General features: G+C 38.2%; 1 protein-coding gene across 1 annotated transcript; it reads left to right on the top strand.

The window, feature by feature from the left end:
- Nucleotides 1-198: 198 nt before the first annotated feature.
- LOC104503821 (actin-related protein 3B-like) lies at nt 199-13,330 on the top strand (the record flags this gene model as incomplete). The annotated part of the gene is made up of 8 exons (XM_010149988.1): nt 199-389; nt 6,894-6,949; nt 8,843-8,967; nt 9,945-10,055; nt 10,336-10,431; nt 10,583-10,690; nt 11,971-12,114; nt 13,157-13,330. Coding segments are annotated over exons 1-8 (1,005 nt in total), but the record flags the coding sequence as incomplete, so codon positions are not given.
- Nucleotides 13,331-13,658: the final 328 nt, after the last annotated feature.

The raw sequence follows: 13,658 nt of genomic DNA on the forward strand, positions 1-13,658 counted from the left end.
CTGCGCCGAGTGCCCTCCCCCTGCCCGTCCTCCCCTGCGGGCGCTCGGAGCGGGGCAGCGCCGTGCCCGGCCGTGTGCCGCTGGGGATGGTGCGTTGTGTGCGCCCTTCTCTCCTCTTGCGTCCAGGTTTTGTGTATGTTCTCTGACTTTAAACTGTTGTATGATTAAAACGCTAAAACTGGGGGTGGCTTATTTCAAATGCCCTTGGAGAGAGGGGCACGTGTTCCCTTTGCCTGGCAGCTGGGGACCGGCACTGACTCTGGTCCGGAGGCAGGTGAGGCGCTTGCTGGGCTGCGGCGTCCGCTCCGGCTCCGGGACCGCAGTGGCCTTGCCAGATTGCGTGTGGATGTGCCTCGAGACGGCATGTGCATCTTCTTGAACCTTTCCAGGTATTGCCTCTGGCCAGGACTGAGATGAGGACTGACTATCATACTAGTGATGTTTCTTGGTCATTAGGTCACCCCTTCTTCACCTTTATCAAATCTGTGTGAGATTTATTCTGCATTTAGCCCCACCACAAGTTTTGTAACTCAAGTCTCTGAGGACTAAAATGAATCTGAATTGCAGAGGCTGTGCTGAGGAGATGTTTCAGGAACAGGTCTGTCCTACCTGTCTGAGGCTAGAGAAGACCCATTCCTCTTTTGATAGAACAGTTCTGGCTGTACCTCGGGAGTGGGAGGTGTCAGGGGGAGCGGTAATGAAAGTGATACTGAATATGTGGTGTGCTTTTTTGCTATTATCTTTTCTTTGGCCCAGCAGTTACGGACAGCTCTGAGGAGAGGAGGAGACACCGGTCCATGAGTAACTATTCAGCCAGTAACTTTACTTGTCAAGCTCTGCCCTGATGTCACTGATTGCATTACTTTATTGCAATAATAGACCTTTCCACTGCAGGGAATTTGCAGCACTATTTTAATTTCTTTAATGTTTGGAAAGTTACCTTTGGCATTTCCAGCACTGAGCTATCTTACAAACAAACAAACAAAACAACCACCAAAACAACCCCCCAAAACTAAACCAACCAATAAACCCCACCCCCCTAGACAAGCAGAGGAAGCACTTTCCAGTGATGTGGTGTCACACTGTCTTCTCCTGAAAAAGTGTTTCATTGTTTGAAACACAACTGTATTAAACTGTCATAAAACTTCTTCAAGTTTCTTGTCCTGTTTCCGTTTATACCTTACCTTTCCAGAAATCAGCTTTGTGTTCTCAGTCGGGAATACTAGAGTCCACAGATGGAAACTTTGGGAGTAGGACAGAGACCAGAGATCTTGTATGTAATTCTGCCTGTTCATTGGATACTCCTTGGTAGTTTCCCAGGTTCCTTCTATTTATTTGCTGAATGTATTTTAAATATCTGTTCTCCACAAAACTGATGGTGTTACAGAAATATTAATTGACAGTTTTTAAGAGTTTTTCAAGGGTAGAAATGGAAGCTCTAGGTGGATCATTTAAAAAGTATACAGTATAAACTACAAAATCCAGAAAATGCACTAAATGCAATGTCTGTCTTCTGCAGGGGACCTTCTTTGCTCTCAGTTTGTGGAGTGATTCTAGTGTTGCACTAGCAGTAGATATGGCTGAACAACAGTTCTACAAAATAAGGATAGAAAATGGTTTATTTTGTCCCTTCAGAGAAATAATAATTTAATCAGAATTTCCAAAATATATTTAGTGCTTTGCATGGGTAAAACTGATGGAGTTTGTGTGTGTGGGCATGTGTATCAGTTTGATTCAGGAATGGCTGGGATAGACCCCAAATGATGCAGCTTTGCATTTCTGTGCCTCCAGGTGATTCATGTGAGGCAACATGGTGTCTCTGCTGATGGGACTTGTGCTTGACTTTGCTACAGGGCGCTCAAATGGGGAAGACTTCTCGGCAATGCGATTACTGAATTTGAAATAAGTTCTCTTGCAGAATTCAGGAAAAGGAGTCTAAACCAAAGCAGCTAGAAGAAGTAGCTTGACTCACTGATACGCAGTCTCTGGAATTTTCCTCTGTGTGGGCTGAAAACCTTCTTATTGTTAGAATGAATCTACTGTAGTTTAGAAGCTTCAAACAATTCATTCAAATTATTCATGAAAGGGCTTTCAGATGAAAAACTTGGAAGAGCATAGCAGAAAGGAAAAGGTATATGCAGACATGTACTGTGCTACATTATGTGTATAAAACACACTTTTCTACTTATATCTCTGGTACTGAATGAAGTGCGTTGTTCAGGCCCTAATTCCTCTTCCTTTTGTGTAAGGGGATTTAAGGAGTTTGTGAAAAGACTTATTGTTGTTGCTGTGTTGTTGTTTTGGGTGTATGCAGCCTGGTTTAACTTACTGTTGGTTGCAGCCATAGGCCTCAGTACTATAAAATGCTGGAATCACTCAAAAAAAGCAACAACAGGCTACAGAAAATAGGTAGAGGCCTTAAGTGTCATAGCAGGGCAGGGTAACATTCCTTTTCTCTATGGGGTAGATGACTTGAACTTTCTTTGTCATAAACTCTTCACTCTTTATTCACAGATTTTGCAGAAAGTGATAATAATTTGCTATCATCTTTTCCATTAGCATTTGCAAGTAACTTGTCCTACTTCAGTTTTCATGCACTACATCTTCATTTTCTTTGCATGACTCTTTCCTTGTGATCAGTTTACACGTTGCCATCATTCTTTTCGTGGAGAAGGGCACGCTATTTTTAGTTTCTTAGGGCTACCAGGCCTTTTTGGTGTTGCTGTTCTAAGTAGCTTTAAACTTCCTAACCAGTTTTATTAACTGGCATTTAGCTGTGGGACATCAGAACGGTAGTAGGTGGGCGTGTGAAACAAAGATGTCTTAAAATAACTCCCTCCTCTTCAGTGTGTGCATTTGCAGACACTGAGGAATATTTCTATTTTGGGTGTATTTTGTTGAAGACACTCCATTTCTCTTTTAGTAAAGAAAAATTACTTTGGCAAAATCTTACTGATGAGCTTAGAGGTAAATACTTGATTTCTGGGGGAAGTGAGCGGGACTTGTCTTAAAACTTGAAGCTTAGGGTGGTTTGTTTTTTACAGGTTTCAGTCCTGTAAGGTGCTAGGCTCTCAAAAAAAGCAATGGCTCTAATGTCCAGTTTATTCTTACAGTGGCTGCTGGTGCTTTTGGGTAAACTGAGCAGATAGATTTTTTTTGTTTTGTTTGATATTTCCTCCCTATGTCTTCGTTCCCATTCCTTCATCACACCCTTTTGCATTTCAGAAGTGCCTTCCCACATCTTTATGGAGCCCTGGACTTGAGGGTTTCTCCGGCCTGTTTGTAATGGTGATAACACCGTGTTTATGGCAGCTTGGCATCACAGGTGTGCGGGCAGTAATACCTCTTAGTTACTTAGCATCTTAGCTGTCAGGGACAGCATTGTCTTTACACTGGATGTTTTTAGCTTGTTTACAGGGCTTTCTTAAAGCATTTTGCTGTTTTCAGTCATTTCACATCTACCTCTTCAGAGTGTTGGTTTCTGTTTGTTTTTTTTTTTTTTTTGTGGTTGTGACACATTGTTTCAAACATCTGGACCAAAAAGCAGTAGAAACTGAGGAGATGTGAAGATGTTCACAGCTGGGCTTTGGTCTTTTGCATGCTTGTCCACAGAAAAAAATTGGATGTCTTGTATTTTGAGATGGGTAAAGGAACGGCCTGAGTTTCTCATTTTTACATGCCTAAATTATGTTTTCTCATGCTTTAGTAAGAATTTTCCAAAATACATCCCTGCTCTTGAAAATGGTTGAGGGTGCAGCATGTGCTTCCAAGTTCAGTCTATTTGCACATCTTTGCAGTTATTTTTGTATATAAGTTGATGTTTTTTCATGGTAGGACCTCAGGAAAGAAGGGGGTTAGGACTTGCCATTCCTCAAGCAAAAACCAGTGAAACTGATTCGTCTGCTAACTAATCACCTGGGAGAACCAGGATGTGCTGGAGAACAATCTTTATTTTTAGAAGCTGCTTGTTTCTACAAAATATACTTTTCAGAGTATTTTTTTAAGTGAGTAGTCCCTTCAAATCCTCTTGCATGAAATAGCCTTATTCTGTTGAATCAGTTTTCTACTAATCTTTAATGCAGTCTCCAGTATCCTATACTTTGGAGAGTTTCCAGTCGGTTCCTATCTCACTGGCAATAAATCTGTTACTTTTAATGAAATTAAGTTGGAATACTGATTATCTACATGCTCCTTACAGCTGTCTCTGTAATTTAGAGTTCACAAGACGTTGCATTACCATTAGTATGCTAGGCTGTAATTCAGGAGAAAGAAAACCATGTTTTAGATTCTTAAATATTCATTGGAGAAGGGACTTGGGACCAGGTAACCTCTCTAACTGTTTAAGTCCAGATCCTTTCAGGTCAATGAATATTTAAATACCTTGTATAAAAGGGAACAGTCTCTGTAGGAGGTTCTGGAAGTGGGTCACCCAAACGCTTTATAACGTACTCTTGGGTATGGCTCTGGAAGGTGGAATGTGTTTGGGTCCTACTGGGCAGAAGAGAAATCTGGGACCTAGTCTGCTGTGTCCTGAGTGTGAATAGGCTGCTGGATAAGAACAGGCAGCACAACCGCATTGTCTCTTTTCCTTCTCTTCCTCAGTGGTTTTTAGAGTAGTTTGAATTTCCCTTCCATCTATTTTTGTCTGAACACTTGAAGTAAGGCTGCTCGTTGAAGTCTGTCTCTTGTTTGATCCTAAATAGATGGGTTTTTTTAAACGGCTTCCCGCCTCTCCCTTCCTTGCTTCAAGATGGAACTGAGTATTTAGTTATTCTCATAGTTCTAGTATTAATCTTTCATGGATTAATGGCATGCAAAAGAAATCTTTCCAGATGTTTTCTACTGTGAGATGTCTTCTTTGAAGTGAATATTTTTCACCGATACTGAGAAATAAGCTTATCTCATAGCTCTAACTTTTAGAGGGTGTTTCCTTTTTTAATACTGTGTGTGGGTGAGAGTTTAGTGATTGCATAGACGTTAAGGAAAAGGTGGCAAACTGAACTCGTGGACAGAGTTTAGTTTAAGAAATGAGTTCTTGTTATATTGCAGGAAGCTTTAGTTTTAGTATATATATGCACACACATGAATAAAAGTTGTATAAAAAGTATACATAAGCATGTAAATATGTATATATATGTGTATATATTGACTGTTTTTTGTCACTGGGGCTTGAAGGGCTGTTTTTGTGACGTTTCTGCCTGATTGCCATTTCTGTGTCTTAGAACTAGGTTTCCTGAATCCAAACCCAGTTTCCTTGGTCCTCACTATGTGCATTTGAGCAAAACCCATGCACAGAGAAACAAAGAGGAAGTATTCTGTAATGCATTTCAAATCCCAGTGTAACTCTTGTTATTGCTTGTTAGGTTTTCACAATATTCCCTAGGTAAGCCTCATTCTAAAATGTGAAGAAACTATGCAATAATAATCATAAAAAGAATTCTTACTAATAATGGTCCTCTTTACAAGTCAGTCTCATTGAATGACCCAATTGTGTTTTTTGAGGGCCACAGAAAGTATGCATAAACATTTTGGATTAGACTGAAAGCATATGCCCATATAATGATGATTAAGAATACAACAAATCCTTGCCTGCACAGCCCTTGTCTTTTTAGCCTTGGGGAAAATGGCATTTTTAAACTATTATTTGAAGGCTGTTGAAGCCATAGCTTTGAAGAGATGTTGAAAATATAATATTTAAATTCCAAGGTCATGCTAATTCAGTTTAGATTTAATTCCTTTATCTAAGCAAGCTGACTTTTAATGAGTGCTTTTATACCAAATACTCCATAAGAGGGAACTGTTCAAGCAACCCTCTGCTTTAGTGGTGACATAATACTGTTTGCAGATACTGAGCGTGGACTGTAGACAAAGACCCTAAATTCACTTTAGGACCTAGGTTGTGATTGCTCTTATTTAAGAATGTCATGGCTTTAGATTTTCGTAGTAAAAATAGATGTGAGTAATGATAATTTCCTTAAAATTGTTCTATTTTGGTACTGCAGGTCCAATCTAATGCCAATATTAGGGAGACTTCGGTCTCTGAAATCATTGTTTGTTTTGTTGGGTGTTTTCCTTTCTTTTGGAAACTGTTTTTGATCTTCCCCCACCCTTCGAGGAATTAGAGTTGTTTTTCATAGTCTGGGATGTTGATTGTATCTAGTTGCTGAAGACCTGAAGACCTTTTTTACAGTTTCTTTTTACTCTTGATCCTTTACTTGTTAAAACAGATATTATGTATATTGAAAGAAATAGAAAATGCTTCATACCATCTGTTGCCCATTTCTAAAGCATTTTTGTCAATGCATGCTTCCTTTGGTGTAGTATGTATGTATTGCCACACACAGATACTATACTTCTGTCAGGGTGATTTGTGCAAGGCATGAAAGGGAATTGTTTTGGTATTTCAACTGGAGTTCTGAACAGTGGTTTGTACTTAAGAAACACTATTGCTTTTTCTGGTTTTGACCATATCATACAAATATGCAAAGTCTAACGACATCTTTGGTCTAGGTCGCTTTCTGAAAGATAAGGCCTGCACAGCCTGTTTCTTACCAAAAGTTGGAATGTGGTCTGCCTGTCTTTTGTCATAGCTGGCCAACAGGATGGAGAAAGTAAAAGCTGAGTTTTCAGATCTCACAGTTCAGAGAAAATGCTACCAAAATTTGTAAGCTGGAGGTGTCTGAAAAATAAATAAGACCTAAAATATTTACTGCTTCTGAGTTTTCTTCTCAGCAGGATGACACTTGAAAGCATAACCCAGAAAATGTAGATGTGGTATGTGGTTGTTTGGTCTTCTCTTTATGAAGTGTGGTGAATTGCAAGTATTTCTACTTTTTTTTTTTTTTTTTTACATCTACATGCATCTAATGACCTTGTGATTGTTCTTTTTCTAGGTATACAAAACTTGGCTATGCAGGAAATACAGAACCTCAGTTCATTATCCCATCATGTGAGTAATGTTTTGTCCCTCCAAATTCTAATATTCACTGCTATCGCTGAGCAGTTTCACGAGTTAATTACATGCTTTCCAACTCCCAATTCAGCCTTCAGAGCCTCTTGTCCATCTGGGAAGTGATATTCGTTGCGTTAGCATCTTTGGCTAGAGTGTAGCTAAACAGAACTCCTTGTTTGCACTTAGCTAGGACTGTTGCTCATTAAACCAGCTCTTGGTTGCTATGACAAAGATGAAGAGAACTCCAGTCCAATTTCCTTTTTATCTCCATTATTTTTCTGCCAGGGCTCTTGAGCAGACAGAATGCAATTTACCTCCTGTCTACCTGACACCATGGTTACTGCCTGGATAATCTGGGGAAGGCTTCCAATCAAATTAAGTACTGTAGTGCAGGTGCTGTCTGCCTTATTTACATTGTCTGGGTCTGTAGGCTGTTTAATATTCAAAAAAGTTGTCCCTATTAGAAAATGTTCTTTTTGAGGGTGTGTTTACCAATTAAAATGGCTTTGACCATTTAACATGCTTTTGTTGAGCAGATCTACTCTTAATTTTTTTGTAAGTTAATCTTGTTTAAAATGTTATGCTTCTCTGGTGTTCTTGATTTTAATTGTCATTTTACTAGTCTCTCTCAAATGCTATATGTATTTATGAATAGTAGCACTGACCACGTATTTAATAGATGCCATAACAATGGCATTGATTATTTCATGGTTACCTTCACTTATGCTAAACACTGCCTTTCACTTTTCATGACCTTTTAACTACTTATTAATGTATCTACACTGCCTTGTAGTTACTCGCAGTAGAAGATACAAAGATAAGGAAATAGTAAAGGTCACTGGGGGCCAAAGAGGTTGAGGGGGACATGCTCCTTACCAGATATAGCTGGTTATAGTTTTACTATTAAGTAAACAATTCAAACCTAAACCATTGGTGAAGATTTAAATGTCTTATGTTGAAGAAGTGGGATAGCAGGAGTTTCCTGTGAATTTGCTATAAATCCTGTTTTATAAAACTATAAAGTTGTTGTGGCTTAGATGTGTTTCCAAAAGAATTGTTTGCTTGTCAGTAATTTTTGGTGCTCATGGTACTTGATGTGTTTGTGGATGATGCCTGTCTACTCTGCATTTTCTACTGTATGTTGTTTAGATCCTAATTAGGACCTATTAAAAGAAAACTATATATAAATAAGGTTATGTTTTCAGAATACTTTATTCCATTTTTATTTATAGGTTGCCCCAGATTTGTTTTTTTGCTGTCTCATCCTCTTGCCTATAGCAGCCATCATCTAATAATTTTCATGGTAGTTGCAGCCTGCTAATGGGAAGCATGAGTGTCTCCAAAGGTTTCTCTGTAGCACTGCAAATTGATTTCTCCCCTCCTCCTTCCTCCTCGTCAACCGGGATAATGACTCCCATACTTATTTCTGAAGCACATAGTGGTGGTGGGTTTTTTTGTCTTCTCCTGTGCACTTTTAATTCTAGAGTTGAAACTCAGAAAATCACGTTGCTTACTGACTTAAAGAGCATCTCCAGTGGAATGCTGCAGTTACACAGGTTTAGTGATTGATGTAGTCTGTAACAGAATACGTTTATAAGATTTTCTCTGAGTTATTATTTGCTTTAATGAGGGATGGGTAACGAGAATCCTGTGTGATGCAATGAAAATGAACTCACTATATTGGCTTGTCAATAGATCACTTACATAATTTCTACTTTCTGGTTACTATGGTATATGGTATATACCATATGATGTTGGCACACATATATATGGTATATATATTTCTAGAGAAATATATATATTTCTGGAGAAGAATCCTTAAGTAAATATTCATCACTTGTCATTTAGCTGTTTTAATTTTGTTTTGATTTGTTTGGGTTTCACTTTAAGGTATTGCAATCCGAGAATCAGCCAAAGTAGGTGACCAGGCTCAGAGGAGGGTGATGAAGGGCGTTGATGATCTGGACTTTTTCATAGGAGATGAAGCCATAGATAAACCTACCTATGCTACAAAGGTAAGCTTTCAGTATCTTTAAGAAGTCTTTCCAAAGTTTCACATTTTTATTATCTAATGTTCTAGGACTTTTGAATAGCCATTTAAAATGCATATTTACTTTTTTTTGTGAAGTATCTTTGTTGCTTTTTAAAAGCTGCGTGATTTGGTTCATTGCTTTACCTTTTTTTAGATGTCTGTTCTATTAGTGCTGTCCTTTGGTGCTTGAACCCTTGTGTAAATATCCATTGATGGAGTGCAGCTGTTCAGTTTGCAAAATTATTATTAAAGTAGTCATAAACAGTGAAATCTAAATTCTTGCTAAAAGTGTATACTCTTAACATGGCATATGAGCTGGAGAATGTGTTGGACACTTCTGCTTCAGGGAGTGTCAATTGTTTTGTGGAGGGCTGTCTTCAATGTGACTTCTTTGTGAATCATGTTTTTCATACCCTAGTAAAGGACTTCTTGTACTTACAGAATGTTACTGGCTTATGAATTATGTGGAAAAAAAATCATATTTTATACATCCCACTGTATTACTTAAATGTCAGCTGTGTTCTTAACATTGAACAAAATGTAAACATCATCACTGCCAGAATTTTCGCTGAAAAACATATAGCCTATATGGTCTTTATTTCTTTTTACAGATTGGAAGGCATATTGAAGCCAAGTATGATTCTCCACTTTATAAAAGATAGAATTTATACAAAAGGAGATTAAAACACAGTGCTGCAGTAGGGCAATAGCAGTATTAGGAATAGAGTGGATTCTGGCTTCTAGTCCTGCAGATAGAATCTCACTTTGAAGTACCTGGGAGCAGGAGATAACTTCAAATAGTGCCTCTAAATTAAAATCAGAATGGAGGATTTGAGAAGGTAACCATGAGATGAGGTAGTTTCATTCTTGCAGAAGATGAAAGGGTTTGCAAACTTTTCCTATTTCTGGCCGTGTTTACCCTTGTGTGGTCTAGAGTGTTGACAAGTTTTCTTGCTTCAGTGGCCTATACGACATGGTATTGTTGAAGACTGGGACCTCATGGAGAGATTCATGGAGCAGGTCATTTTTAAATACCTACGAGCTGAACCTGAGGATCACTATTTTTTAATGGTGAGTTAATGAGACTGGGTAAGAAAATATTTCTGTAAGAGAAAAACTAAATAATGTTCCAATCACAAGTAGCTCTGTTGAATGGTTTTCTATATATCTCTCTCTTCTTTCTTCAGCAACCGTGGCCAGGGTGTGGAGAGGGAGGAATGTAATCTGTAAAGCTGCATTATAACTAAATTCTGTTAATTTTGCAATGCCTGCTACTGCAGGTAGTTTGTTGAAAAGCTTCAATTACTTTGTTTAAACTAAATCCTTAATGTTTAAACTTTTTTTCCTGCAGACAGAGCCTCCACTGAACACACCAGAAAACAGAGAGTATCTTGCAGAAATCATGTTTGAATCATTTAACATCCCAGGACTTTACATTGCTGTTCAGGTGAACAAAGTGAATCTATACTTCTAAAGTACACTGCAGCTGCAGTATGTATAGTCTTCTGTATGCACATGTCTGAAGTGTTTGAAACAGTGTTTTCTGAGACTGTATTAACACACTCTGCCTGCCTCTAAATATAAACTTTCTCATGTAGGCAGTGTTGGCCTTGGCTGCCTCTTGGACGTCACGGCAAGTTGGAGAACGTACTTTGACTGGAATTGTCATCGACAGTGGTGATGGAGTGACCCATGTAATTCCTGTGGTATGTAGCTGTATGCAATTTGATATTCTCTGTTTGGACAAGTATAGGGTTTGTTTACTATAGCTTTAAATAAGAAGTGTCAAATGAAACTTTATTTTTCAGTTTTTAGTGCTGCTTGGTTGTTTAAGATTTTTTTCCTCCCTTATGATTGTTTTAAAAGGTAGGTATTTTATTATATGACCTTATTTATGCAATTAATTTAGCTTGCAGACTATAGGAAGGTCACAGTAAGGAATCATCAGGCCATCTTTTAAAGGCTGTTTCTGTGTAAAACCTTGTCTTATGTTGTTGTGTTGCCTCTGTTCTCTTTAATATTAATTCTTATCACAGTTTTGGATCTCTTGTATGCCACCAATATCTGACAAGAAAAAAGTTAGGACATTTCATGTCCTGCATTTCGGTGGATTAATACAGCTGATAGCATATGGGTTTTATATGACTTTACTGTATTTAAATGTTAGTGAACTGTGCTTGTGTGGAAACAACTACAAACTTGTCTAAATGCATGTTCCTATAAATGGTTGATCTCATATAGCTTAATTATGTTAGGATGTTAAAAATATAGAATTATCTGTGCTTACTGACATCTGTTCTGTTGAGGTCATTTCATGTATTTTTGAAGCATATAGTATGCTTGAATGATCAGTTATTTTGGAAATGAAAATTCGATTCCTTTTAACTTTGTCTTGCATTTTGATATTAACTCTGTCTTCTCAGTATTTTCTTCATATGGGAAATGCAGGGAAAAAGCAACATTTGCCATCTGAAACTGAGAAGTGTAAAAAGAGCAAGGAGAAAAAAAAATGTTGGTTCAGCAATACCAATGTTTTCAGTAAATGCATCCCGAAAAACAAATCGGCAAATAGATTTCTTGCTTTTGTTATGCTTAGTGTTAGATTGTACTTAATTTGATTTTTCTTGTCTGAGAATTTTAATAAATTTCATACTTCTTCCTATTAATTTCTCACACTCAAACAGGACATCAGTTGGCTATTTGTTTTTCAGATCATGCCTAAAAGCAACCATCTGATCATGCTGTTTTCTAATTCGTGCAAGATCTCTTGTCTGTCACTTGTGTATCTATCAGACAATCAGTATCTGTTTATATATGATAATCAAGGTCTTTTTAAAAAAAAATCATAGTAATTTTAGTTTAGAGATCTTACTTTTAATTAAAAATCAAACAAAAATATTATGAAAATGAATGTTAGTTTTGTGGTTAATTATTGACACACAGCAGGTTTTTCCTTAAATGTTTTTTTTCCTCTCCTCCTACACAGGCAGAAGGCTATGTAATTGGAAGTTGCATCAAACATATTCCTATTGCAGGTAGAGATATCACTTACTTTATTCAACAGCTCCTAAGGGAAAGGGAGGTGGGAATTCCTCCTGAACAATCTCTGGAGACAGCAAAAGCCATAAAGGTACACCATTCTTTATCTCTTAATAAATACATAAATAAAACTCTTTGAGCTGGTTTTTTTTGTCTTTAACAAGTTGCCAGTGGCTCTCTTAGAAATGCAAATGTAGGCAGTGTATTGTAATTATGCAAGCTTCTGGTGGTTTATCCAATCAAGTGCGGGGGAAGGAGAAAGAGGAAGAAAATCTTCATGCTAGACTGTTTGGAGTGAATAAATTCTGTAGATTAAATCGGCATTTTAAGCTTTAGATTTGTTTAAAATTTGCTTTCTAATTTAATGAAAAATAAATGTATGTAATGCCAGTAGGGTGATTGTGTGGGTGTGATCTTGCAATGAATGCTTGCCATTGAAGTTCTTTATCACCACAGACCTAATGGCTGTGATGTTTTCGTTTTGAAGAATACTAGATGAGTCAGTGTGCAATCTTACTGAAACAAATAGGCCACGTGCGTTGTCTTGTAGGGTTGAGTCTTCAGTAGTTACTTGGGTGAGACATCCTTTGAACAGCCCCATCTGTAAGAATCACAGAATGGTTTGGGTCGGAAGAGACCTTATAGATAGATCACTTAGTCCCACCCCCCCTGCCATGGGCAGGGACACCTTGCACTAGACCAGGTTGCTCAAAGCCTCATCCAGCCTGGCCTTGAAGACATCCAGGGATGGGGCATCCACAACATCTCTGGGCAACCTGTTCCAGTGCCTCACCACCCTCTCTGTGGTGAGGCACTGGAACCCTCTCAAGGCCAGGCTGGACAAGGCGTTGAGCAACCTGGTCTAGTGCAAGGTGTCCCTGCCCATGGCAGGGGCGTTGGAACTAGGTGATCTTTAAGGTCCCTTCCAACCCAAACCGTTCTGCGATTCTGTAAGGAACTTCTTCCTGATACCTAATCTAAACCTCCCCAGTTTCAGTTTAAACCTGTTACCCCTTGTCCTGCCACTATATAAGAATGCTCACATATTTTTTTGTTTTCTGATTGTTTTATACTTTAATTGAATGATAGAATAATTATTTTGGCAATTTTTAATGCGTGGTATTTCTTAACAGGAGAAATATTGTTACATTTGCCCTGACATAGTGAAAGAATTTGCCAAATACGATGGAGATCCTCGAAAATGGATCAAACAGTATACTGGCATCAATGCAATCAACAAAACCAAGTTTGTTATAGATGTCGGATATGAAAGGTTCCTTGGACCTGAAATTTTCTTTCATCCTGAGGTAAGAATAGGGTCTAGCAACATCAAATTGTAGAAACTTTACTGTCTGAGTGAGGGTGGGGGTGGGGTGTTGGGACTATCATTTTTGGTGCCTGTGCGCCATCCCGTGGTAGTAAGAGATGAGGGCGTCTCCTGATTGCAGGGCACTGCAGGTTCAGTAACGGCAGCACAGCAGGTAATTATTTTTCTGATGTCCTGTGTAACATTTGAAGCATTTTATTCTGCTTTTTTAAAATCTAAAGTTGTTTAAACTTAATTTCTATATAGTGTTTTCTTTCTTTCAGCATTGGTTTAAACCAGTATGCCTTTATACTGTGTATTTGATTATG

This window comes from Eurypyga helias, unplaced genomic scaffold (assembly GCF_000690775.1).
Source record: "Eurypyga helias isolate BGI_N326 unplaced genomic scaffold, ASM69077v1 Scaffold45184, whole genome shotgun sequence".
NCBI lineage: Eukaryota > Metazoa > Chordata > Aves > Eurypygiformes > Eurypygidae > Eurypyga > Eurypyga helias.